Genomic DNA, 25,011 nt, shown 5'->3' with positions numbered 1-25,011 from the left:
CATATCTATCTATATACTGTATATCTATCTATCTCTTATCTATGTATCTATCTCATATCTATCTATCTCATATCTATGTATCTATCTCATATCTATCTATTTCATATATCTATCTATATCATATCTATCTATGTATCTATCTCATATCTATCTATGTATCTCTCTCATATCGATCTCTCTCATATCTATCTATCTCATATCTATCTATCTCACATCTATGTATCTATCTATCTCACATCTATGTATCTATCTATCTCACATCTATGTATCTATCTATCTCATATATATCTATGTATCTATCTCATATATATCTATGTATCTATCTATCTCATATCTATCTATCTCACATCTATGTATCTATCTATCTCACATCTATGTATCTATCTCACATCTATGTATCTATCTATCTCACATCTATGTATCTATCTCATATATATCTATGTATCTATCTCATATATATATATGTATCTATCTATCTCATATATATCTATGTATCTATCTATCTATCTCATATATATCTATGTATCTATCTCATATCTGTGTAACTATTTATCTCTCTATCTCATATCTCCTTATCATTTAACTAGAACCTTCTAGAAGATAATAGCTAGAATCTGGTTGCTATGGGCAACATCTCCACTTCTAAAAACTCTCACTTTAGTAAATATACCCCTAAATGTCTTGTGCACAGATACAGCGAAAGACTAAAGGGGCCTATCCATTTGATGACTTTCTGAACGATGCGACCAAAACCAGGAGGTATTGGTCTGAACGTTCAGAAAGTCGTCTAATGGATAGCCGGCAAGGACCAGCGATGCACGTGCATGCTGGGTCCTTGCCGACGCCGACTATCTTTGGAGCATGCCCGTCAACCTGACGACGCTGATCAGGTTCGACATGTTCTCAGATAAGAAGTCGGTCCCCTGCACTGAATGACGTTCAGTGAACGCCGTTCAGTGTGGGCACCGCACCTAGGTGACCTGAAGGACTGAATGCTAGACGTTCAGTTTTTCAGGTCGCCAAATGGATAGGCTCCTTTAGTTATGTTTAAAGAACATCAAGATGTGGAAAGAGATCACCATGTGTGTCACCGTTTGCTGTACACTTTTCGGTCTTCATCGATAAACCTACATGAATGATTAAACGGTTATGTGGACTCGAAACGCGTCAGATCCTCTTATCACATAATGATGTCATTTGACATAAAAGTTTTACTGGCACCTAAGTTTGTCAGGTCTCCTCCCCAGGGTTGTATAATATCTGCTCTTCATGCATTGTTCACTTGGTGCATCTGGTCATCCCGAAGCCTTTGTAATGAGCCAGGATCCTGTAACAATATATCAGAGGTTCTATTGCTAAGTACATATTGTGAATGCTGAAGGCTAATAAAATCATTTATATCTTCATATAATTAATGCCCACACGTTCTTTATTGGGTTATAGAAATTCTGAGGTTTGTTGCACACTTTTATATGTTCATTATTCCGGAGTCTCTGGGGGTATAAATATATTTCTGGATGTTAATGACCTGTCTGTCTGGGCTGTGCGTACCCCAGTAAGTATTGGCGGTGGGCACTGTATTGTAGCCTGTAATGCATTCTTGCAGTTAATACCGCGCAGTTAGGGTAGCCGCATGATATCGCAGGGTCTAATTCAGAGCTGGACGCAAATAGCGCCGCTTATTTGTATCCCGCCACAGCTGTGCAAATTATGTTAATGTCAGAAGAGGCGTCTAGCGTACTAAAACAAATACTGTCGGCATTGCAGATCCAAGGGGTGCGCCCCCCCCAAAAATCGGCATCGAATCTACATCACGACCATCGGTTTCAGCATCGGACGTCTGTGTGAGCCTTATGTGGGCTATACATCTACAGCCGATTCCCCATTGTGCCAATGCCAGTGGACATCGATGATCGGCAATTCTTTGGGGAATCGGAAAAATTCAACATGTTAAAAATCCCCAGACTCACCAATTCTGTCAATTGTTTGGGTCAAAATTGGGAAACGGAGATTGTTTGACTTGTGGATTTCCCAGATTCCTCGGCGTCGGCATCGGCAGAATTGTGTCGCTCCATTGCAGATGTATGGGCCTCATAAGGCTACTCAGAATGGCCGGTAAATCTGCGTAGGAAGATGCAGTCACTGTCCTCTGCACGCCTACAAAATGGAGGTGACACGCCTTCGTTTTGGGAAACGGTCCCCAGCTCCACCCCGGAAATCTCTCAACCTGTGAATCATCCTGTGCCATCCAGGGCACCGCGAGGCGACGTCGCAGGACGAGATCTGCACATGCGCAGTGTGAGACAGTGTTGGAGAGGGTCATGCACTTATGGGGTACACAGTACTAATTCAGACGTTACGGCGCCAAATCAAAAATCAGATAGGTTCTCTTCGGTTCTTCTGTGCCAATCAAAAGCAGGTCAGTCCTCATCGGCTGCTCTGTACCAAGCAGGAAGCTCCTCCCACTGTGTGCTACTTTTTGGTTGGTCTCTGTATATATCTTGTACCTCCTATGATTTACACCGCACAATAAAAATGTACTTGTATTTCCCACACAACCTCCGTGGATAACGCCATTACCACGGTTATGATACTATACTTTCCTTCCGTCCTTCCAACGCAGCCCATAAAATGCAGCAGCTGTCCGGTTTCCCGAGCACCTCTGGCCGCGCAATTTCACATCTGATGTTTTATGAATCTTTGTCGCGTTCTCTACATTTCTAAGAAGCTTCAGGCATGTGGTCAAGTTTTAATTCCTGAGAGAGGAGCGGAGCCAAACGCTTCGGGAGTGACAAACTTCAGCAGGGATATTTTCCATTGAAGACTTTTTTATTTTTTTTTCCCCAGCACGTGTTTGTTAACGTGTAATAAAGGCCCAGTGAGCACACGCAGTCCTATTACATCTACACATTGGACACTGGGCTGTGTGATCCAAAAACAGGAGTCCTCCAATCGCAGTCACAGTGACAGCGCGTCTGATCAACGCAGCAATTCATTAAACAAAATATATATATTATGGAATTAATTAGTATTCCTCAGGAGAAATAACTATTCTCTCCTACATCAGAGGAGCAATGGGACTTCGCCTGGCTAAGTGTTTTCACATGCACGCTTTTATAGTGATCTTTATGCACTCTTTTATAGTGATCTTTATGCACGCTTTTATAGTGATCTTTATGCACGCTTTTATAGTGATCTTTATGCACGCTTTTATAGTGATCTTTATGCACGCTTTTATAGTGATCTTTATGCACGCTTTTATAGTGATCTTTATGCACGCTTTTATAGTGATCTTTATGCACGCTTTTATAGTGCTCTTTATGCACGCTTTTATAGTGATCTTTATGCACGCTTTTATAGTGATCTTTATGCACGCTTTTATAGTGCTCTTTATGCACGCTTTTATAGTGATCTTGTAAATCGCGCTTCTGTAGAATGCTGTTTTTCTTTTTAAAGCCGTGCACTTTAGGGGACTAATTTGCCAACATTGCAATTAAATGCAAATTTTATTCTGATTTGCAGCAACCCGTCACATGCTTGCTTTCATTAGTCATGGTGCACTAGACAGCGAGAGGCAGAGCACCCACTGGGGTTGTGTTAAATCCCAGTAATAGCATTGGTCAGATCATGGCATGTAGTGGTTAGTGAGCGGAGAGAAACATTCCTGACGGACAGGCGCACACTCTGGTAGGTATAGTGTCCGCAGAACCAATACCCATTTACATGTTTATACTTGCGCTGAAAAACGTAGGTAAAAGCACTTGAACGCCAAGGGATGTAAAGTCATAAACTAATTGCTGATTGGCTGCTGAGGCTCATAGCAAACTTTGCAAATAAATTCAGTATTAGTAGATGAGTCCTTGGAAATCTGTGGTTACAGCCGCCTCTTGTTAGAGCCGCCTCTTGTGGTTACAGCCGCCTCTTGTGGTTACAGCCGCCTCTTGTGGTTACAGCCGCCTCTTGTGGTTACAGCCGCCTCTTGTGGTTACAGCCGCCTCTTGTGGTTACAGCCGCCTCTTGTGGTTACAGCCGCCTCTTGTGGTTACAGCCTCCTCTGTAGTTACAGCCGCCTCTTGCAGAGAATTCGACATTGTTAATGATACTACTAGTGGCGGCTCCAGAGGTGGGGATGCAGCACAGTCCAAAATTCAAATAGGGGAGCGACACCAACGGTCTTTCCAAACACCTCTAATCATCGCCGGGCGGGACTCACTGGCAGTTGGTGTGGCTCCGCTATTTGAATTTTGAACCGCGCTGGAGTCGTCACACTGCCCTTCAAAGGTGTTTTCCTAGTTATAGACCAATTTATTTTTATTGGTTAGTATATATTTTCCTGCAACTTTAACTTAACTTTTGCTGTATCTTGATGGGCTCCTTATGTACAACCAACCCCTTCCCCTAAACCACGCATGAATTGCCTGACACCCGGACCACGTTCAGCAGGACGTAAATCCCAACTGCTGAGGCTTTGTGTGTCTCAAATCAAGTGAGGACAATTGGCGTGCATGCATTTATAGATGTGTCCTCCGTACGTCACACAGCGCCTGGCGTGACTGATCCACCCGGTCCTACGCTACTCTGCCAGATGTCTGTTTTCGACAAGAATGCGTCTGTCACAATGCAATGCGACTAGGACGCACCACTAGACTGCGCCGATTTAATGTGATATGTGACAGGTTGTCCCCATACTGCTGTGTTTTTTGTCCCCCAAATAATTACCAATTAAATAACTAGATGACCGCTCTTAGACCGTGTGCGCCGTCATCTTGCAAACACACAAAGCAATGAAATATTCCAATATTTAATGAATAGATTATTGTGAATTTGTGGTCTACCATATTTATTTAAAGTTTATAAACTCATCAATACTTTAGTTTCTGCAGAAAGGGACGCCTGAGTAAGACCAGCCACCTAACGGTGCAAAACATGGATGGGAATCGCCGGCAGAGGCGTGAAATATTATCCTCTGCGTCTCACGGAGTTTACTCGTGTGGCAGACTAGACAGACCTCATCTGTGACTCATATGAACTGTACAGGTCGTTAGAACCACATTCCATCTTCATAAATCCTCGCCTTGTTTGGACAAATGTTACTCACTAAACGAAGGATTAGGGAGCGTAGCAAGAAAAGGCATCATCCTGAGAGGCCTCTTAATGTCGGAGCTGGGGGATAGGTGTCGTCAAACCTAATGGAGACTTTAGTCGAATCTCTGACAAGCAAACAATTAAATTGCATTTTAGATTGCAGCTAATTATTACGGCGTAATGGAGGATCTGTCACTTCTGTGTATAGTTTTCCCATGAGTAGAGCGTTACACCGAGACTACTGCTCCTCAATGTTAATATACAAATATAGCGGTCGATGCCGATTGAGTGCTACGCCAGTTTGCGAACATGCACATATGCACTTACGCAGACCCACATGCATTTTACATGTATGAGAATCGTCCAACTGGAAAGGCGGAACATGGGTGTGACGTGGCGTTTTCACGTAGATAAAGATCAGTAAGGGCGACATGCGGAGCAGCTAGTACTGTAAGCGCGTAGACGCCGGTTGTGAGATGTAGCAATCTGTAAGCGATGAATTAAGCATATCTGGTCTTCTCGGTCAAATGCCCGGATCTCTCTGTGAATCTGACCAGAAACATTCCTAACCACTTCCAGGTCACTCGATGACCTTGGCCGTTGAGTCTTTTTTTTTTTTTTTTTTATCAGCCAAGTAAAAATATGAACCTAGAAGATCAGATTGCGATCTGGGAGAATGGGGCCCTTCAGTACCCAGTAATGCGCCATTTTGGATAAATGTGGCAGCCATTTTGTTTGATTGTTGACATTACATTTTTTTGTTAAAAAAAACACAAGTGAGGAAAACGGGGGAGGGGTTGGGAAGAAGTACACCCGAACAACAATGGTAGGATGTTTGCTTGGCATGTGCTTGACCTTTGATGTGGCCCTGTGTTACTCTGTTATAAAATGCATGAAAGCGCATTGTTTTATGATGTGCTTTGCTGTATAACCCGCACCTTACATAATAAATATATATATATATATATATACTGTATATACAACATTTTAAAGGCATATAATATTCTATAGGTATAATATATGCATAAATGTTGAATACCATCACTTGAAGGAACTCCTGATGATTACCGAGGGCAGTGCAGCCGGCAATGCTGCCCTGGGCATAAGGCCAAGGAGATGACACAGTTGCCTGTTACTTGACCAAGCAGTGTAGTACAGTCTCTTGGTCCATGAGTAGAGTCCTCAGTCCTCTGTCTATTGTGATAGGAGTGAGTTCAACCCAGCTGTAGATTCTGAACCTAGCCAGTTTGGGGGGTTGCAGAGATGCCATAGATAATTGGTGGGAGGGGGGATGAAGTGTAGAGATGCCATAGATAATGGGTGGCAGGTGGGGTGAGGTGTAGAGAGGCCATAGATGACGGGTGGAGGGGTGAGGTGTAGAGAGGCCATAGATGATGGGTGGAGGGGTGAGGTGTAGAGATTCCATAGATGATGGGTGGAGGGGATGAAGTGTAGAGATGCCATAGATAATGGGTGGGAGGGGGGATGAAGTGTAGAGATGCCATAGATGACGGGTGGGGTGTGAGGTGTGGAGAGGCCATAGATGATGGGTGGAGGGGTGAGGTGTAGAGAAGCCATAGATGATGGGTGGGGTGAGGTGTAGAGAGGCCATAGATGACGGGTGGAGGGGTGAGGTGTAGAGAGGCCATAGATGATGGGTGGAGGGGTGAGGTGTAGAGAGGCCATAGATGATGGGTGGAGGGGTGAGGTGTAGAGATTCCATAGATGATGGGTGGAGGGGATGAAGTGTAGAGATGCCATAGATAATGGGTGGGAGGGGGGATGAAGTGTAGAGATGCCATAGATGACGGGTGGGGTGTGAGGTGTGGAGAGGCCATAGATGATGGGTGGAGGGGTGAGGTGTAGAGAGGCCATAGATGATGGGTGGGGTGACGTGTAGAGAGGCCATAGATGACGGGTGGAGGGGTGAGGTGTAGAGAGGCCATAGATGACGGGTGGAGGGGTGAGGTGTAGAGAGGCCATAGATGACGGGTGGAGGGGTGAGGTGTAGAGAGGCCATAGATGACGGGTGGAGGGGTGAGGTGTAGGGAGGCCATAGATGACAGGAGGGGTGGGGGTGGGGGGTTGTAGAGAGGTCATAGATGACGGGTGGGGGTGGGGGGTTATAGAGAGGCCATAAATGACCAGGACTGGTGGGGGGTTGTATAGGTGCCAGAGAGAAGTATTTTCCTTACCTCTAAACCATCTAGAGGTGAATATCGGGACATCTCAGTAATAATTCTCCTCTGCCCTCTTCCAGCTTCTCAATCGGAAGGACAAGACCACTTTTGATAAATTGGATTATTTGCTGTCTAAAGAGGATAATTATAAACGCACACGAGAGTACATCCGAAGTTTAAAGATGGTCCCATCGATCCCATACTTGGGTAAGTGTCGCACTCGCCGCCGTTTGAAATGGGAGGAGTCACGGTGGTCCCCCAGCCTGTGCCGTTTGTTATGTAACATGAATATCTTGTTTGTGTTGTTGGTATTTATTGGGGTATTTTTACATGTCCTCCAATAACTTTGACTAAATGACTTTTTCTTCTTACTGTAACTAAAGAATGCTGAATTGACAATCACTGACTGTTTATATTACACAGGTGATAAAATATATTTACATTTTTATAATGGACTTCTGTATTGCTCCGTATAATAAGTGCCTTCAGAAGATCTTGTCCGTCCGTCCTCTATATACATCATACGTAATCTTAGCACCTGCTAGCTGCAGAGCTGCTGGAGTCGGCAGGTAACGATCACCTTATAGAACCTTTATGCTGGTTGGGGGGGGGAGGGGGGGGAATGTCAGACCTGTATAATGACTAAATATTCTGCATTTGTTGTTGGCGTAATGTGTCGTTGATTCGTACTTTATATTTGTACAGCGGCCAAACCACTAATTTGTTGAAATGTGAATCCCAGTTTGCAGAACCAGCGTCCGCAGAAAGGTTTTACTCTATCAGCAATTTTATTTTTCTAAAAAGATATGAAATGCTGCCAACGATGAAATATGCTTTATGTATATATGTTCCTGTATGTATATATGTTCCTGTATGTATACATGTTCCTGTATGTATACATGTTCCTGTATGTATACATGTTCCTGTATGTATATATGTTCCTAGGATTATGGGAAGGAGATGAATACGGGTTACAGGATTGTAGGTTTTCATGCTGAGGATGTGAGGGCTCAGCCCAGCTCCTGCGATCGCCGTACCATAACGCTGCGATGTAAATGATAGATTTTGGGAATGTCCGTGGTTTTAGGGTTCCACAATCCAATGTCATAATTACTGTTTTTTTTTTTTGTTGTTTTTTTCTTTTATTCGTCTTGGATTCAGTATGAGATTGTGCTATATATGCTATAGTTTTACAGTATGGAAGCCATACATTAGGTTTAATTTAGTAAATACCTGGATACTATTACTAGAGTCTGTGATCTGAGACATTATTGTTCTGTACTGTTTTGTGGAAGTGGGAAGTGCTTCATCTACTGTACGTGGCGATTCTAGGGGCGGGCAAGCAGGGACCCGATTAGTTATGTTTCTCTCTTTTCATGGCCATGGATATCAAGCTTATCGTGCTTAATTGGGGGCTGCTGGGGGAGGTGTGAGGTTGGGGGCAGCTGGGGGAGGTGTGAGGTTGGGGCAGCTGGGGGAGGTGTGAGGTTGGGGGCCGCTGGGGGGAGGTGTGAGGTTGTTACTGCATTCTGTGGCAAGGGAGTTGCAATGTGAAGTACTCCGATACTTCCTCATGTGATTGTCAGTCCTACACGGTCTATCCAGGTATAAAGGACATATTCACATGCTCCCGGCCCACTGCAAAACTATAATTTTCTTGCAGACACATCAGGTATCCGATTAAAAATGCGCCAGGTTATGGCCATTTATAAGGTGCCGATTCAGAGGTGGACGCACACCCATCGCATCTGCAATCCCGTACGCAGCGGTTGTGCAATAATATGCTAATGACGCCGCTGCCGGGATTTATACTGAGATGCCCACTAGCGGCGTCTCAAGTCCACACCTTACGTACACCGATGCACCATCGGTCGCATATCGGTGACAGCATCGATGCTCTCAGCAACTTTATGGCCACTCAGAATGTCCATCAGAATTTACCCACCGGAGCCTCAACCACTGTGTACGAATTTGCAGTTGCAGGTACCAACACGCCCCCGTTATAGTTACTATGTAACAAGCATCATTGGGGCAATCCAATTAGCCGCGAGGGGTGCGAATCAGGTGCGTTTTGCCATTCAAGCGGCGTTCAACGCCGCCAACGGCACAGCATCCCTCGTGGTCCTCTATGAGGCTGTGCACAGCTTTGAGCTACTTCAGGTTGCCATCAAGTGCAGCCGTTGTTGCGATGATTCGCCCCTGCGAGTGTAACGCGTATAATTGGATTGATCCCATTTTTATTTTCTTTTTATTATTATTATTAATAATTTTTATGTTGTTGTGCAGCAGTGTCCTCGCATTCATCTAAGACATTATTCATAAGACCCGGCTTATGGCTGCTTTGTATAACTGACCCCTTGAGCTTGTGGGTGATGTATTGAGAGAGATATGTTGCATGGAACTTGCTAAATTGTATGTGAGAGCAGAAAGACGTCCCGTTCATCTGGGTGATTAATCAGCCTGTGACATCTGCTTTCACCCCAGCTTTCTGTTTGTTGAATATCGTGTCTCTTCCCCTGATGTAGACACATTATTTCCACAAACACATTACAAAGGATTACACAGATCCCGGCAAGTATATTCTGCGTGCGTCCATCTCTGGCCATCTGTCTTTAATATTTCGCTCAAACTTTTTGGAAGCCGTCTGCAAAATCCGTCCGTTTGCGGCTGGAAGACAACGGTAGATGGATGACTGAGACGTCTCCTCTTTTAGGAACTAATTATGCCAGGGCTCCGGAAAGTTTGGACTAAGTCACTGCAATGCGCCATAACGCCGTACGGTTCGCCCCAATTGAATTGTCTGATGATCATAATGCCTAACTGCTTTCCATAAGTACATACGTCATCTTAAAACCTGAAAATTAAAAACGCATAAAGAAACCCCCTCCCAAAAAATGTGTTTGATCAGCAGAAATCTGTATATTAATAACAAGGTAAAATGCTTTAGTAGTTTGCCCAGTGCAATTAGACTTTAGAGTTAGCGTTATATTTTCCAAACCTGCAGAAGAGGTAAACGGTCCAACATAATAATATCTTAATAATTATATTGCTGGAAATATCTTGCCTATACTGTATAGCTTTGGAAATCACCACTGAATGGGATCATTTTTGCTTTATCGGTGCCAGATGTAGAAAAAAAAAGTGTTGTCCTTGTGTAATATTTAGTTAGAGGAACATCTAAAGCTTTGATTTATTGCTCTGCATTTTGTTCCTACAATTCCCTACATTTGGCAGCAGCGGAGAAAGTCCTGGCGTATGTTACAAAACAACTTGCATTAATAAACTGGATAGTTGGCAAGCGCGGTGAGTATCACGATCGGGCCGTGTTACCGTGCCACGGCGATAACCAGGATTTTCTGTCCATAGTAAATCTAGTTTTGCCCCATTGTGCTTACATGGCTTCGCTGGTTTACACACGTGCCGAGCAATAAATGTTCACACTGGGGATCCCAGTTCCACTTTCACTAATGATAAACAAACTAAGTAAGATAGCGGGAAAAAAATATTTTTAAATCATTAAAAAAAACAAAACCCATAGGCTTTATTTCAATAATGGCGATTTCAAAAGGAGGACAAAACGGCTGTCCATGGTAGATCGGTGGGAAGCCTTCATAAAGCTGGTGCTGGCGACGTCAAGCTGGAAAAGCAGCCGCGTCATGCGGTACAGCGATGGAACCAATAACATGGGACGCGAAGCAACGCTATACAGTTATCAAACTGAGAGACAGGAGATAGCTAGATATTACCAACTAGGATATAATATGAGATATGTATATATAATATATCATAAAAAGACACATTTAAAATAATATGATTATTAATTCAGATGACCTTCTTTTCCAAATATACTTCTAAAAATGATCATGTATGTTTTCTAAAAACTTGGAACTAGTGAGGATCGTTAGTCTGTCTCCAGCGTCCACAAAAATTATCTTAGGCTATTTCACCAAGCTGACCAGGCCACAACGGTGATGAGCCTTAATGTAGAGTGCTAGCTCTTTGCTTCAGAGATGCCTTTGTAGCTCAATGCCAGGAGTGGGCAGATGATGTTACAGGAGTGAAGGAAGAGTAACGGGACCGAGCCGCCAGCTTATTACACGCTGACTGGTTGTACCTGATAAAGTTCACTATAGAACTCACTTACTGTCTGAAAATGGATAGTCGGGAGCGAGGACCCTGCACAACTGTCATCTCCCCGTTATTCCTCCGTCGCCTTCTCCCCTGCTCTGGAAACCTCAGACCGGGGTCATTGGCAGTTCAGCATTTTACTAATTATAAACGTTGCTGAAAGTTCCCCTATCGTAACCGTTTTTATCAGTCAAATCCCTTCATCAACGTTTCCAGGTACTGTGCTGAGTCCTTACATGGGACCACATGAAAGTATTGCCCCAGCAGTGTAAGAGGCCAGACTGTTTCTTTATCTCCACTAAGGGTAACGGCCATTTTCTGGGAGACCAAATATCTCAGCACTGGAGGCAGGGCGACAAGTCCACTTTATACTCCAGGCAGTATTGTATGCTACAGTTATGGCGTAGCAATTGTTGTCCCCGCCATGTGGGGTGATGTAGATGTACTCTCACAGGCACCGAGCTCTGGGGGACCTCATACTCTACACCCAGGCTTAGTTCAGGCCTTAGCTCAGTGTTTAGAAAGAAGACCGTTGTAGAGCTGACATAGACACGGTAGCACAGCACAGTTACAGCTGACAATGCATGGGAACCAGACCGGCTGCCTAACTGGCTCTTGGTTGCATGAATCACAGTGGCATCACGCTGTCCAATTGTCCCCAGAGCTGACTCTCTCACTCTGACCCCACTGTCAGACTACATGTACTGATCTCACCTGAAGCATGTACCGGGGGCAGAAAATATATTTGCCTACCCTCCCGTTATGTCCAGGAGACGCCAAACTTCAGTGGGAGGCAGTGCCATGATGGCGCAAGTCAGGTCATCACACGCCCCGGCGTTTGCCCCGTGGACTTTCCAGATCTCCCAGACAGGAGATCCAGAAAAGTAGGCAATTATAGAATATACATATATATATATATATATATATATATATATATATATATTTATTGTATTAACACCCTCCCACCCCCCATCCTCCCTCCAATCTAAAAATGTTACTGTGGGCCAGGTGACTGCTAGTTGCACGCCTCGCCAAATGGGTAACTGCGCTGATGTGCCGGGGTGATGGACTTTTTGGCTTTGGCATGACATCAGCATCTCAAGTTGCAAATGTTGTTACTAGCATGCAATCGCTAGTAAACCACTTAATTCAGCATGGACACATCTTTGTATGTACTTACGGTGACACGATCCCAAGCTTTGGCCGGTCAGGTGGAAAGTTTTTTACAGCCGAAGACTCAGACCTGTCTGCAATCATAGCCTCTTTCTGTTGGTATATACAAGTTGTTAAATGGGAACGTATTTCATGCTTCTGGGCACAGAGTCAGTGTCTTTCCTATGAGGATGTCTTTTTTTTTTTTTTTTTTTTCACTCTTTGTGGCTGGAGAGAACTGTGGGATTTCTTCCTCCCAATTGAATTAATAGCTGCCATTAAATCTGACTTCCAAAAGCCACAGTAAGTTGTGCAAGGTAGGTGACTCTCCACCGGTCCACCTACCCCTCCTGAGGCGGACTCCCCATCAGACGTTCTACCTCCTCTGTGCAGGGACAATGTTCTCCTGGACATTTTGATAAACTATATGACTTGAAGTTCACAATGAGCCCTGGAACATTAATATTATCCCTAGGTGACCTGCTCAGCTCAGACACACACACACACACAATATTACAGAAACCGGCCGCCAACATTTGCTGTAGGAATGAGTCCCTTAAGAACGCGTTGACTTATTTAGCAGATATCGGAGGGAACATTTTCTTAGCTTTGTGCATGAAGTAAACTTGTAGAAAGTAGGAGAGCGGCTGCTTGAAGGGTATTTCCTGGTTCCGTTTTCCGCCTACGCGTTCCTGAGCCATCCACGTAATTTTGTGCGGGTTTGTAATTAAACCGATTTGCTTCCAACGTATAAAGGAATAATAGTCTTTATATGATAGTCAGTCATTATAATAAAATGTTGCGTGCTTATTAATGTCGAGCCCCAATTTACTTTTAACCCCCACTACTGATAATTGCTGTAGACTCTGCGCCTTGTGTGGAGTATTTTTGTCATTTTTTTTTTAAAGCGCCTGGTTTTAAATTGCTACATTTTGGCTGATTTCCCACTTTGTACAAGTTTGCTCCCAGGACAGAGCTAAGTAAATATACCCTCCGATATCTGCTAAAGTAACTTATCACGTTCTTAAGGGACTCATTCAAACGGCAAATGTTGGCGGCCGGTTTCTGTAATGTGGTGTGTGTGTATGTGTGTGGGTCTGAGGTGAGCAGGTCACCTAGGTAGGATAATAATGTTCCAGGGCTCATTGTTAACTCCAAGTCATATAGTTTATCAAAACTTCCAGGACATGGACTTTGTCCCTCATGACTCCTCCACTTTGGAGGTAGAACGTCTGATGGGGAGTCCGCCTCATGGGGGTAGGTGGACCGGTGGAGAGTGACCTACCTTGCACAACTTACTGTGGCCTTTGGAAGTCAGATTTAACGGCTGCTATTCATTCATTTTGGAGGAAGAAATCCCACATTTTTTGTGGACACAAACTATACATGTAAATAAAAAGGGGGCATATGGTAATTATGGGGGCACCACTCTGGTACGTGCTGTTTGTACACGCTACTCATATCACACAACAGCTAAGCCCAAATAGGCAGGGGCTTTGGGATGAAAGGTAGGCAGCAGTTCTGGGGTGACAGACAGACAGCCGATTCAGGGTGGCAGACAGGCAGAGGACTCGGGGTGGCAGACAGGCAGAGGACTCGGGGTGGCAGACAGGCAGAGGACTCGGGGTGGCAGACAGGCAGAGGACTCGGGGTGGCAGACAGGCAGCGGATTTTAATAGGCAGTGGATTCAGAAGGGCAGGCAGACACCGGACTTTGGTGACAGGCATCGGGTTTGGGGTGTTGACAGGCAAGCAACGTATTTGAGGTGATAAGCACTGCGTGTTTGGGGTGATAGGCAGGCAGTGCATATGGGATGATAGGCAGGCAGTGTGTATGGAGTGATAGGCAGGCAGTGTGTATGGGGCGATAGGCAGGCAGTGTATATAGGGTGATAGGCAGGCAGTGTATATGGGGCGATAGGCAGGCAGTGTATATGGCGTGATAAGCATGCAGTGTGTTTGACGGTAATGACAGGTAGTGTATATGGGGTGATAGGCAGGCAGTGTATATGGGGCGATAGGCAGGCAGTGTGTATGGGGCGATAGGCAGGCAGTGTGTATGGGGCGATAGGCAGGCAGTGTGTATGGGGCGATAGGCAGGCAGTGTATATGGCGTGATAAGCATGCAGTGTGTTTGACGGTAATGACAGGCAGTGTATATGGGGCGATAGGCAGGCAGTGTATATGGGGCGATAGGCAGGCAGTGTGTATGGGGCGATAGGCAGGCAGTGTGTATGGGGCGATAGGCAGGCAGTGTGTATGGGGCGATAGGCAGGCAGTGTGTATGGGGCGATAGGCAGGCAGTGTATATGGGGCGATAGGCAGGCAGTGTATATGGGGCGATAGGCAGGAAGTGTGTTTGGGGTGATAGGCAGGCAGTGTGTTTGGGGTGATAGGCAGGCAGTGTATATAGGGCGATAGGCAGACAGTGTATATGGGGCGATAGGCAGGCAGTGTATATGGCGTGATAAGCATGCAGTGTGTTTGACGGTAATGACAGGCAGTGTATATGGGGCGATAGGCAGGCAGTGTATATGGGGCGATAGGCAGGCAGTGTATATGGGGCGATAGGCAGGCAGTGTGTATGGGACGATAGGCAGGCAGTGTATATGGGGCGATAGGCAGGCAGTGTATATGGGGCGATAGGCAGGAAGTGTGTTTGGGGTGATAGGCAGGCAGTGTGTTTGGGGTGATAGTCAGGCAGTGTATATAGGGCGATAGGCAGACAGTGTATATGGGGCGATAGGCAGGCAGTGTATATGGGGCGATAGGCAGGCAGTGTATATGGCGTGATAAGCAGGCAGTGTGTTTGGGGTGATAGGCAGGCAGTGTGTTTGGGGTGATAGGCAGGCAGTGTGTTTGGGGTGATAGGCAGGCAGTGTGTATGGGGCGATAGGCAGGCAGTGTATATGGGGCGATAGGCAGGCAGTGTATATGGGGCGATAGGCAGGAAGTGTGTTTGGGGCGATAGGCAGGCAGTGTATATGGGGCGATAGGCAGGCAGTGTATATGGGGCGATAGGCAGGCAGTGTATATGGCGCGATAGGCAGGCAGTGTGTTGGGGTGATAGGCAGGCAGAGTATATGGGGCGATAGGCAGGCAGAGTATATGGCGTAATAAGCAGGCAGTGTGTTTGGGGCGATAGGCAGGCAGTGTGTTTGGGGCGATAGGCAGGCAGTGTGTTGGGGTGATAGGCAGGCAGAGTATATGGGGCGATAGGCAGGCAGAGTATATGGCGTAATAAGCAGGCAGTGTGTTTGGGGCGATAGGCAGGCAGTGTGTTTGGGGCGATAGGCAGGAAGTGTGTTTGGGGCGATAGGCAGGCAGTGTGTTTGGGGTGATAGGCAGGCAGTGTATATGGCGCGATAGGCAGGCAGAGTATATGGCGTAATAAGCAGGCAGTGTGTTTGGGGCGATAGGCAGGCAGTGTGTTTGGGGCGATAGGCAGGCAGTATGTTTGGGGTGATAAGCAGGCAGTGTATATGGGGCGATAGGCAGGCAGTATTCTGCCATGGTGATAACTATACGATTGGTCTCTTTCCAATGTTCTTAGTAAAAGAAATGTTTAATAACTGCTAGCGTTGAGTCCTTCAGTTGTTTGACTACAAACTTGGCAGCAGAATTATAGCCGATAAGGGTCGGATTAGGCGTCTCAAGTAGCGCTCGGTCCCCTCAGGAGTCTGAGATATTTCACACTATTGTCTTTGAGTGAGTTCTGAAAATACTAAAATAGCAGAAACGTTTTTGTCAGGCGTATTTTACCAGATGCTAGAAGCCCGATTGTGAGGGGCACAAAGAGGAAAAGTATTTCTGACTGCGTAAAGCGCTGGTGTCCGGCTTGTCGCTGTTTAGCCCGCCCCGGAAAAGTGAACTTCATTATAAATTATAATAACAAAATATATATATATTTAATGACACACTGGTCCGGCACTCATGTACAAAAATAGCTGCGCCCGGTGCCCTCACAGCCAGAGGTAATGACAATCAACAAAGTGCGGCACTCAGAGCTATGGAAGCTACAGAAACTACAGCACAGCGGGTTGCATACAACGTTTCAATCTTTAAGATTTTCGTCAGGTATAAAATCTTAAAGATTGAAACGTTGGTGCAAACCGCTGTGCTGTAGTTTCTGTAACTTCCATAGCTCTGAGTGCCGCACTTTTTTTGATTTATATATATATATATATATTTATTAAGGGTGAACGGGTTCGGTTTTACTCGGATCTTTTTATTGTCTATCGCCGAACATGTGTTTTGGATAGCGAATGAAATCGAGTCGAAATTGCGGTAAAGTGGCGATAAGAACCGAGTAGAACCGAACCCGCTCACCCCTAATATATATATATATAATATATATATATATATATATATATATATATATATATATAATATATTTGGGAAATAAAATAGATGTGGTTATAAGGCTAAACTAGACCTGCACGTTTATGGTGGTTCTGATTATATCGGATACCGTTAGAAACGCGTGAATGTATCCTGCAGAAAAGGCTTTTGTTTAATGAGCTGTCATGCCTCAGACAACAAACCTCTCTAGCAGATGCTTCATCCTCCGTTACCCCCTTCATGTGCTCCAGACTCCATACTTCATACCACTTAGCCCAATATTTAAATGTCATTTGCCAACGTTCAGTGGATGTAATGCTTTTAACAGTCTGGAAAACACCTTGTTTATTAAGTACGCCCACAGGATAACACAGGGCGGGCGGGCGGAACGGTGCCCCACGGTGCTTTGCGCTAATTTGCATAGATGCAGCCCCCCCAAAATTTCACAGTCACCCCACACCTCTCGCAGCCCCCATATTGCTTTCCAGTTAAATCATTCTATAGACTAATTTCTAATTATGAGAATGGTATTTCATTCAGTTGTTTCATCTGTAAGAAACCTTGAAACCTGGATATATTGAAAACTGTTTATTATTTACATGGTAACAGTTAAATATGTTCAAATATGTGATATTAATTCGTCTCCGCCACTTTTATTCTAACGCGCAATTTAGAATAAATCAATCTTTATTTTATTTTATTTTTTTTCATTTGCCATGACAAATTTCTTTTCGTATTCCCAAATTTTGAAAACCTATTTTTGTATCAATCTACATTTCTTTAAATCCCGCAAGTTTAAATATGTTTATGGCACCCCTCGTTTGCCTGCAAAGTTGGACACCTTTTTTTATTTGGCTGTTGCCGCCGTTATGAAAGGCGGTCGTGTATATAGCGTTAAATTATTAACGATTGGGAAGTAACCTGTGATAGTCGCAATTTAAGATTTGTGTATATCGTTTAGTGGAGTGTATGTTATGTGTTTGTATTGCTCGCAAAAATATATATTTACATGTTTTTCTAAATACTTTACAGGTAGGTTGTTTGGTTATAGCAAAACGCGTAGTTCCCTGATCAACTAAATGTGTTCTAGAGGTCACAGAGCAAAGAAGAGATTACAGATACAGTACATTGTGACGAGTGCAGAACATTCAAAATGGCCGGGTTGCCCCCATTGATTTGTACAGACTCTCTGCCTGGTTCATGTCCTTTTTCCGAGGGCTGGTAAATAAAAATTATGCAATATAATGAAAACATAGATCAGCTTTGTACTTCGTTACTACATTTCATTGGATGTCATTTCCTGTGTCGAAACCCCCCCAAAATGATAATACATGTCAGTACATAGTACTTTAAATATCCTAAATTAGGGCCCGCGTATGTTTCATATGTAGCCAGGTTTGTATTACTTACGTCTTTTACAGACTGGTTTAGGTTTACAGAGGAAGATACAGAAATTAGGAAGTCCAATTGTTATACGTGTTTGACCTTGGTGTTCTGAATGCATTAGGTGCGCCTTATGGATGCACCGTTTGCAGGAATGATTTGTTTGTGAGAATCGGCCTCAGCTCTCGTGCAAATGGACGTACAGAATCTTACAGTACAGTCTGGTGGTGGACAGGGTCAGTCTGTGCATCGGAGGCTGAGCTCAGCATAGCTCTCTGCATGGGAAATGGCCGCCGTACCGTGCCTCCAACCTCAGGAGGAATCTTTTTGTCTTTTAGTTTCTCTGATCATCGGTTCGGTTTTCAATGGAAAGTGTTGGGGTTTGGCCTGATCATCATAACGACCTTCTTCAAGGAGTACGATCCACCTCGGAACTCCGCCCAATAAACTCCATCTTGGTATCGGCTGCGATAATGTCCACCCCTGTACCAGACGCCATTGAGGTTGGAGTGGGCACATGCGTTATACCACCATCCTCCCTTTTGGTAATGGGCACAGTTACCTAGAAGAGAACAGGGAATATTATATTCTGTAATAAGTGACCAATGACAAATACATGATTATGCAGCTCAGTACTGCCCCCTGTCTGTGGATAAATCTCCTCCTTTCATCAAGCTGTTTTTATATGGTTGTATATTTTTGTGTTTGTCTTCTATTAGGATTCAGTCACAAGTTCTCAGAAACTAAGGTACAGTCATCCGGTATTACATAACCAATTGTCTAAGTGATACCAGATATCGCCAGTAGGGGGCGCTGCCAGTGAAGCATTAAGGCACCTTAAGGTTACCAATAGGTTTTTGTGGTGGAGGAATAGGGTAATTTCAATACTGTTCATGTACATTTGGTGTAAAGTGCATGTAATATACCGTAGTGGGGATTGTTACCTGTGTACACATCATGGTCTCTATCCAAAGTGGTGAACTGCTTGCCGTTATGCCAGGTGAAAGAGTCCCCAGCGTTTCCGTTATAGCGCCCCAGTCTCAGCTTGTAAAATTCGCTCTCTGGTTCCAGGCGGAAGCTAGCGTACTCTGCATAGACCTTGCGCCCCTGCCAGTCTTCCATGGTGATTAGCAGCTTGTAGTTAGCTTGGTTGGTTAGCCAGTAGATATTCTCCAGGCCCAGCCAGTACTCTCCGTCAATGTTCCCAAATCCTTGCTATGTAGAGGAAAGGGAGAGAGGCGAGTAAGGAACTGACCCTGTGATCCCTGCCCAGGCCTAGAGTAATCCTTCTGTTCAAAAGACACTAACGTTTTCTCACCCAGATAAATTCACTTCCTTAATTAGACTCTTCCGCAGACAGTGGAGATGTTCAACATATGTCATCGAATTGTCATCCATATCAGTGCCCTATGGCAGTGGTTCTCAAACTCGGTCCTCAGGACCCCACACAGGTCACATTTTCCAGGTCACCCAGCAGGTGCACAGGTGTATTCATTACTCACTGACACATTTTAAAAGATCCACAGGTGGAGATAATTATTTCACTTGTGATTCTGTGAGGAGACCTGGAAAACAAGCACTGTTTGGGGTCCTGAGGACTAAGTTTGAGAACCTATGCCCTATGGTGGGTAGGGTTGGCTGAGATTGGTATTGGGACATGCCCTTCCCCAAACTATTACCAATGCTGACCAGTCTTAATGTTGGCATGATGTAGGCCCACACTGTACAGGTCTATAAGCAGTCTGTAATAGTCGCTAACAGTTATATATTTGCCACCAGCAAGCTTTACACTGATGTATTTGTGAAATTTATAGTAACCTTGTAGAGGGGGGCATTATTGCCATCCCAGGTGTGGAAAGGCTTCTCTGTATAGTTCTGTATGTATATTTTTTATAATAGGGAGCTAGGAAAAGCCCTGCCATGTTCACACATGGGAGCGGATTGTGTTAGTAGATGGCGGTTGTGGCATTATACTTTTTGGGCAGCTAAAACTCAATTGGTAAGTGTAAAGTAAATTACCCGTTGCCCAACACATTGGTAGGTTCCTATACTGGGCCTACACTGGGCCACTGCTTCGATGTTGTAGGAGAGTTCAGCATGTGTATGGAAACTTCAGGCCGTCCCTGATTGGATGGCCCAGGATTTGTCCTATCAGGAGTCTTCTGTAATTTTTGGTCCCTGCATTGGGTTCCACCAACCAGCAGCTCTCACACACTCCTACAGATGTCGTCGAAGAAAGTGTCTCAGTCACGGTACAGTGACCCTATTGTACCGGGAAACCGCTCGGATACCCAAGCGTCTGCTACTGCGGGGTAAGAGGAGGAGTAAAGACGCCTCCTCTCATTCATGTAAAAACCCATCAAGCTCACTTCAATAGACAAAAATTTCATCTAGATTTTCATAATAATTGAAAAAAACCTCCACTACTTATAGCGCCCGGTAAGTTATCCCATCTGTACTCACTTTGTACGTTTCCCAGTTTCTGAAGAAGTTAACGGACCCATCGAGTCTTCTCTGGATGACTGTCCATCCACCGGGGTCCTGTCTTTGATCACACCACGCTTGCATCAATCTGTTGGTGTTATCCGGCTTCACCAGGTAAATGCTACTTGTGTCATGCCCGTCTTCCATCGCTTGTAGGCAGTCTCTCCAGGGACCTAACAGAAAGAGGAGATGTTTTCATTTCATGGGCAAGAACAACACACCATGGAAATCACACTAAGCACTGAGTAATGGTCATGAGAAGGAAAGACCACAGTACACTAGTTATTGGCGCCTGTGTGCGTAAATCTCATGCGACCAATATTGGTTGCTGTCAGAATCACATTTACAGGGTTTAAGGTGAAAGTTACATCCTTGTAATTATGTATCCACAACCTATAATACATACGAAGGTCTAGCGCTGGGTTTACTAGATTGTAAGATTTATACTGTAACTAAGGTTGGTAGACCTGCAGAACCCGAAGCCGCTGCCACCACAGGGGTGACTGGTCTGTAGCGCGAAGGCACAAACATACCCCAACTCTCCCTGACTCCCTGGAGAGTCTAGCAATCTCCTGAGGGCGTGCCGTGTGGGCACAACACAGTTATGACATCATCACTCTCTGCCCACCACGGAAGAAACGCTGGGAAGGAGAATATGGAGGATGTGTGCTACAAGAAAATGGACGTGTACGAACCTGGTGGAAGGGAGAGAGTTGGAGGGGGTGATTTAAGATGCTAGAAAATAATGTCCGGCTCTAACTAAACAAAATGCTGCTCTTTCCATGGGTGGAGGGATCTACTGTCCAACTCACAAAGCAGCAGCTTAGCACAGCACTCGCTTTAAATAGTAATGGTGTCTCTCAGAAAACCAGACGCTTGCTCCCCAGGCAGTGAAAGACTGACTGGAAATACTGACACACCTTTTATTAGCCTCTCACAGGTGGTCTGTCAAACTAGCCTGATTAGCACAAGGCTGGAAACCTGGGGCGTAGATAGCTCCCAACCGCAACTTCCCCAGATGGATTGTTTTCGATTTCCGTGAAATGGTCTCTCTGTAAGTGTGTGCTCTCTGGGAGTTCCCTTTATTCAGACCAGTATATGGGAATGTAAATCATGCTCTGTCACAGGACATGTTCTTCCTTCAAATGGGATAATATCTGCCTTGGTATTGTAAATTAGAATTAGGGCTTGGATCCTGTACTAATGTGGAACAAGAACACTTTCTCTCACCTGGAAAAGGAGTTATGTGGAAATTAGGACCCAGTGCCAGGACAAACTAGATATTGTGAAGCAAGGGGCAGATACGGGACGGAATGCGAGAACACTTCAGGACACGCATAATGTACTTTCCACAGACATCCCAGTAAAACGATTGCGCTCGAGACTGGAGTGATTTCAGTCCAGACCCACCGGAAAAATGGAAAAGGCCGAAGTGTTTCAGTAGTATTGTGGCAACACCACTGGCCTTAAACTATTCACTTATGACTCTAAAGTCAGTAACCACTCGTTACTGACACCCAGGGTATCCAAGCCTGTGCTATGAGGCTAAGTAATATGCAAGGATTCTGTACATAACTCAATGCGTCCAGCGAGTCATCTGTCCCATCACTTTGCTGGAAGTAGGAGTCCTGAATTCTGTCTAGGCTGGAGGAGTCCTGGTTCTACTCAAGACATCGGGCCCCCTCTCCCTAATATCGACACTCTGTAGGTGGAGGGGCCCTCGGCAGTCACATCAATGATGTTATATCATATAATTGATGATCAGCTAATCAATTGTAGAGGAAAACTCTCTTCCACGTGATCAAGAAAACACATGTGGGCAAAATATGTATAAAATGTAAAATAAAACAGCATTAGCAGACTCATCATCACTAAATGTCATTATCTATGAAAGCTTTGTGCCTCATAAACAGCTAAATTGGATTAAAAACCACATTCCTGCAAGACTAGCAACATTCCCGACTAACTCCAGGATACGTCACCCCAAACCTTGTTATTCCACAGTGATCAGTGTCCATTGTGCCACAGGAGATGAGGGAATGAGGTATCTGTGCTCCCATTACGGAATGTGCAACCAATTCCATCTGCAATCGCTTTATCCGTCATTACACGCCCACGGGGGTCTAGGTACGGGGGTCTAATGCTATCCTGGGCTTTGTAATGTGCTCTAAGATTGTAAGCTCTTCTGGGCTGGGCCAAACAGGGGTGTATCTAGGGGTCTGAGCGCCCCTGGCATAGTAATGGACTGGCGTCCCCCTCCCCCCCATATTTTCAGAATAATTACTCTGTACTTATAACGTCTCTACAGCCAGCCCTCCTTCTGTATCCCTAGCCAACCCCCATGTTTTATCAGCCAGCACCCCCTTCTGTTTCTTCAGGCAGTCCCCTTTTTGTCTCCCCAACATCCCCATCCTGTCTCCCCAGTCCCACTTGTCTCCCCAGCCATCACCCTTCTGTCTCCCCAGCCATTAGCCTGCCTGTAATACTGGGATCCAGTCCCTGGCCCCAAGGATCCAGTCCCTGACCACCCGCATCCAGTCCTCGGCTCCAGTCCCTGGCCCCCACCATCCAGCCACCAGTCCCCCACAGCCCACAAATTCTTACCGACTTCTTCAGCCTGCGGTTCCTCAGTGCAGCAGCAGAGATTAGGCGCACATGATGTCATGACGTCACGCGCACCTTGTTAAAAAAAAAAAAAGCTTTATTTATTCTATGTACCTACCAGGCAGCCGCTGGCAAGCGATGGCGGCTGCATGGACCTTGATATCAAGGAAGTTCCTAGGTCCGTGCAGCTGCCATCGCTTGCCAGCGGCTGCCTGGTACATAGAATAAATAAACCTTTTTTTTTAATTTAACAAAGCGCGCGTGACGTGACGTCATGTGCGCCTCATCTCTGCTGCTGCACTGAGGAGCCGCCGAGCCACAGGCAGCCCTGTCTTGATTCTACCCACTGGCCACGGATGGCACCCCCGGATGGCGCCTCCCATTGGCCGGCGCCCCTGGCGAGTGCCATCCTGGCCAATGGGTAGATACGCCCCTGGGGCCAAATGAACATTTCTTGTATTTATGAGTTGATGGACTGATTGTACAGCCTTGCATAACATGGCATAAGGATAGCATAATATTCCAAGGATTATCAGCAATGGACGAGAGCTGGGCAATCAGGCGACGTTCCCTTTAATATCTCAGTGATGTCTTCCCGTGCTCCTTTCCTGAATGATTGCATGTCACATTGTCAACAAATGCGATCGTCCATTGCAAGGTAAACGCCATTGTAATTCACACATCACTCGTCGCCATACAGACCAGCGGATCCCGGAGCTCTGGTTGTCATGGCGCTGTATATAAGCGGTACAGAGGGCTATTAAAAAGCATCTTATAAATTCCATCCGATAAGGTCAGGACCATTTGGGAATTCTCACATCCTGTTTCCTCTGGATAAACAAGGCCGGGGCAGAGAACAGAAGAGTCGTGAAATGATCAGGATGGAATCTGGAGGCGGCAGAACTTCTATTCCGTCTGCTGCTTCATAAATGAAGTCACTTTGTCCTCGGTTGGTTTGTGACGTGTTTCATGTAAATAGCTCCGGCCGTGTAAACACCCGAATCCCTCGCACAAACAGACCGAGAGCCGTGAAGTCACGCTTTGGTGGCAGATGGAACCATGTAACCTCCTGGCTCTTCCTTTTGTTAACATGAGGATATTTACTTTTACTGTATATTTAACTATTGATGGGCCGTATGTAATGAAGGAAAGAGACCAAACTCGTTCCTGTAGGAGTTGCAGCCATAAAGGATGCGCGGTCTATGGAACAACGCCAGACGTACGGAAATCCTAGTAGCACGTATGGAAGTTGTGCTCAGGGCTGTGATTAAAACCGGCGCTGCCATAGCGTGCGGTGACCACCCCACTTGCCAACCATGGAGCGAAAAGCCAGTGGATGGAAGAGAATAAATTAGGATAAATATAAAACCATTTACGCCTTCATTATATGCAGTGTGGTTTCTGTGACGCATTCTGAACATTGACCGATGTTTGGCACGGGGGTACAGTGGTTAGCATTGCTGCCTCACGTCTTGACCAGGACACAATCTGTGCACAGGGCCTGATTCAGAGAAGGACGCTATTTGCGCTCGCTCGTTCAGAAAAAGGGGCCGGCTATTTAAATTGAGTGCTCGCTCTTTGCGGTCTGTTGACGCCTCTATGTCTGAGCGAGCGAACGAAACATGCACTCGCTATTTTGTAAAGACTCCCCCTG

At 45.3% G+C, this 25,011-nt stretch overlaps 2 protein-coding genes across 2 annotated transcripts in view; one reads left to right on the top strand and one right to left on the bottom strand.

The window, feature by feature from the left end:
* Window positions 1–25,011, top strand: part of RALGPS1 (Ral GEF with PH domain and SH3 binding motif 1) — a gene marked incomplete at its 3' end in the record, with an annotated part of 253,237 nt that overhangs the window by 123,799 nt on the left and 104,427 nt on the right. Inside the window, exon 9 of the mRNA XM_088465567.1 lies at window positions 7,346–7,472. Coding sequence (XP_088321693.1) covers window positions 7,346–7,472 — 127 coding nt within the window. The remainder of the gene's footprint in view (window positions 1–7,345; window positions 7,473–25,011) is intronic.
* The window catches only part of ANGPTL2 (angiopoietin like 2), a 32,102-nt gene continuing 24,578 nt past the window's right edge, over window positions 17,488–25,011 (bottom strand). The window contains exons 3-5 of the mRNA XM_088465568.1: window positions 20,733–20,926; window positions 19,214–19,484; window positions 17,488–18,831 (exon numbers count right to left, since the gene is read on the bottom strand). Of these exons, the coding sequence (XP_088321694.1) occupies window positions 18,632–18,831; window positions 19,214–19,484; window positions 20,733–20,926 (665 nt within the window). The 3' untranslated portion in view covers window positions 17,488–18,631. The remainder of the gene's footprint in view (window positions 18,832–19,213; window positions 19,485–20,732; window positions 20,927–25,011) is intronic.

This window comes from Taudactylus pleione, unplaced genomic scaffold (genome assembly GCF_031769625.1).
Source record: "Taudactylus pleione unplaced genomic scaffold, aTauple2 ptg001997l, whole genome shotgun sequence".
NCBI lineage: Eukaryota > Metazoa > Chordata > Amphibia > Anura > Myobatrachidae > Taudactylus > Taudactylus pleione.
Note: the sequence above shows the minus strand (reverse complement) of the source record. Positions and strands in the feature narration are given on the sequence as shown.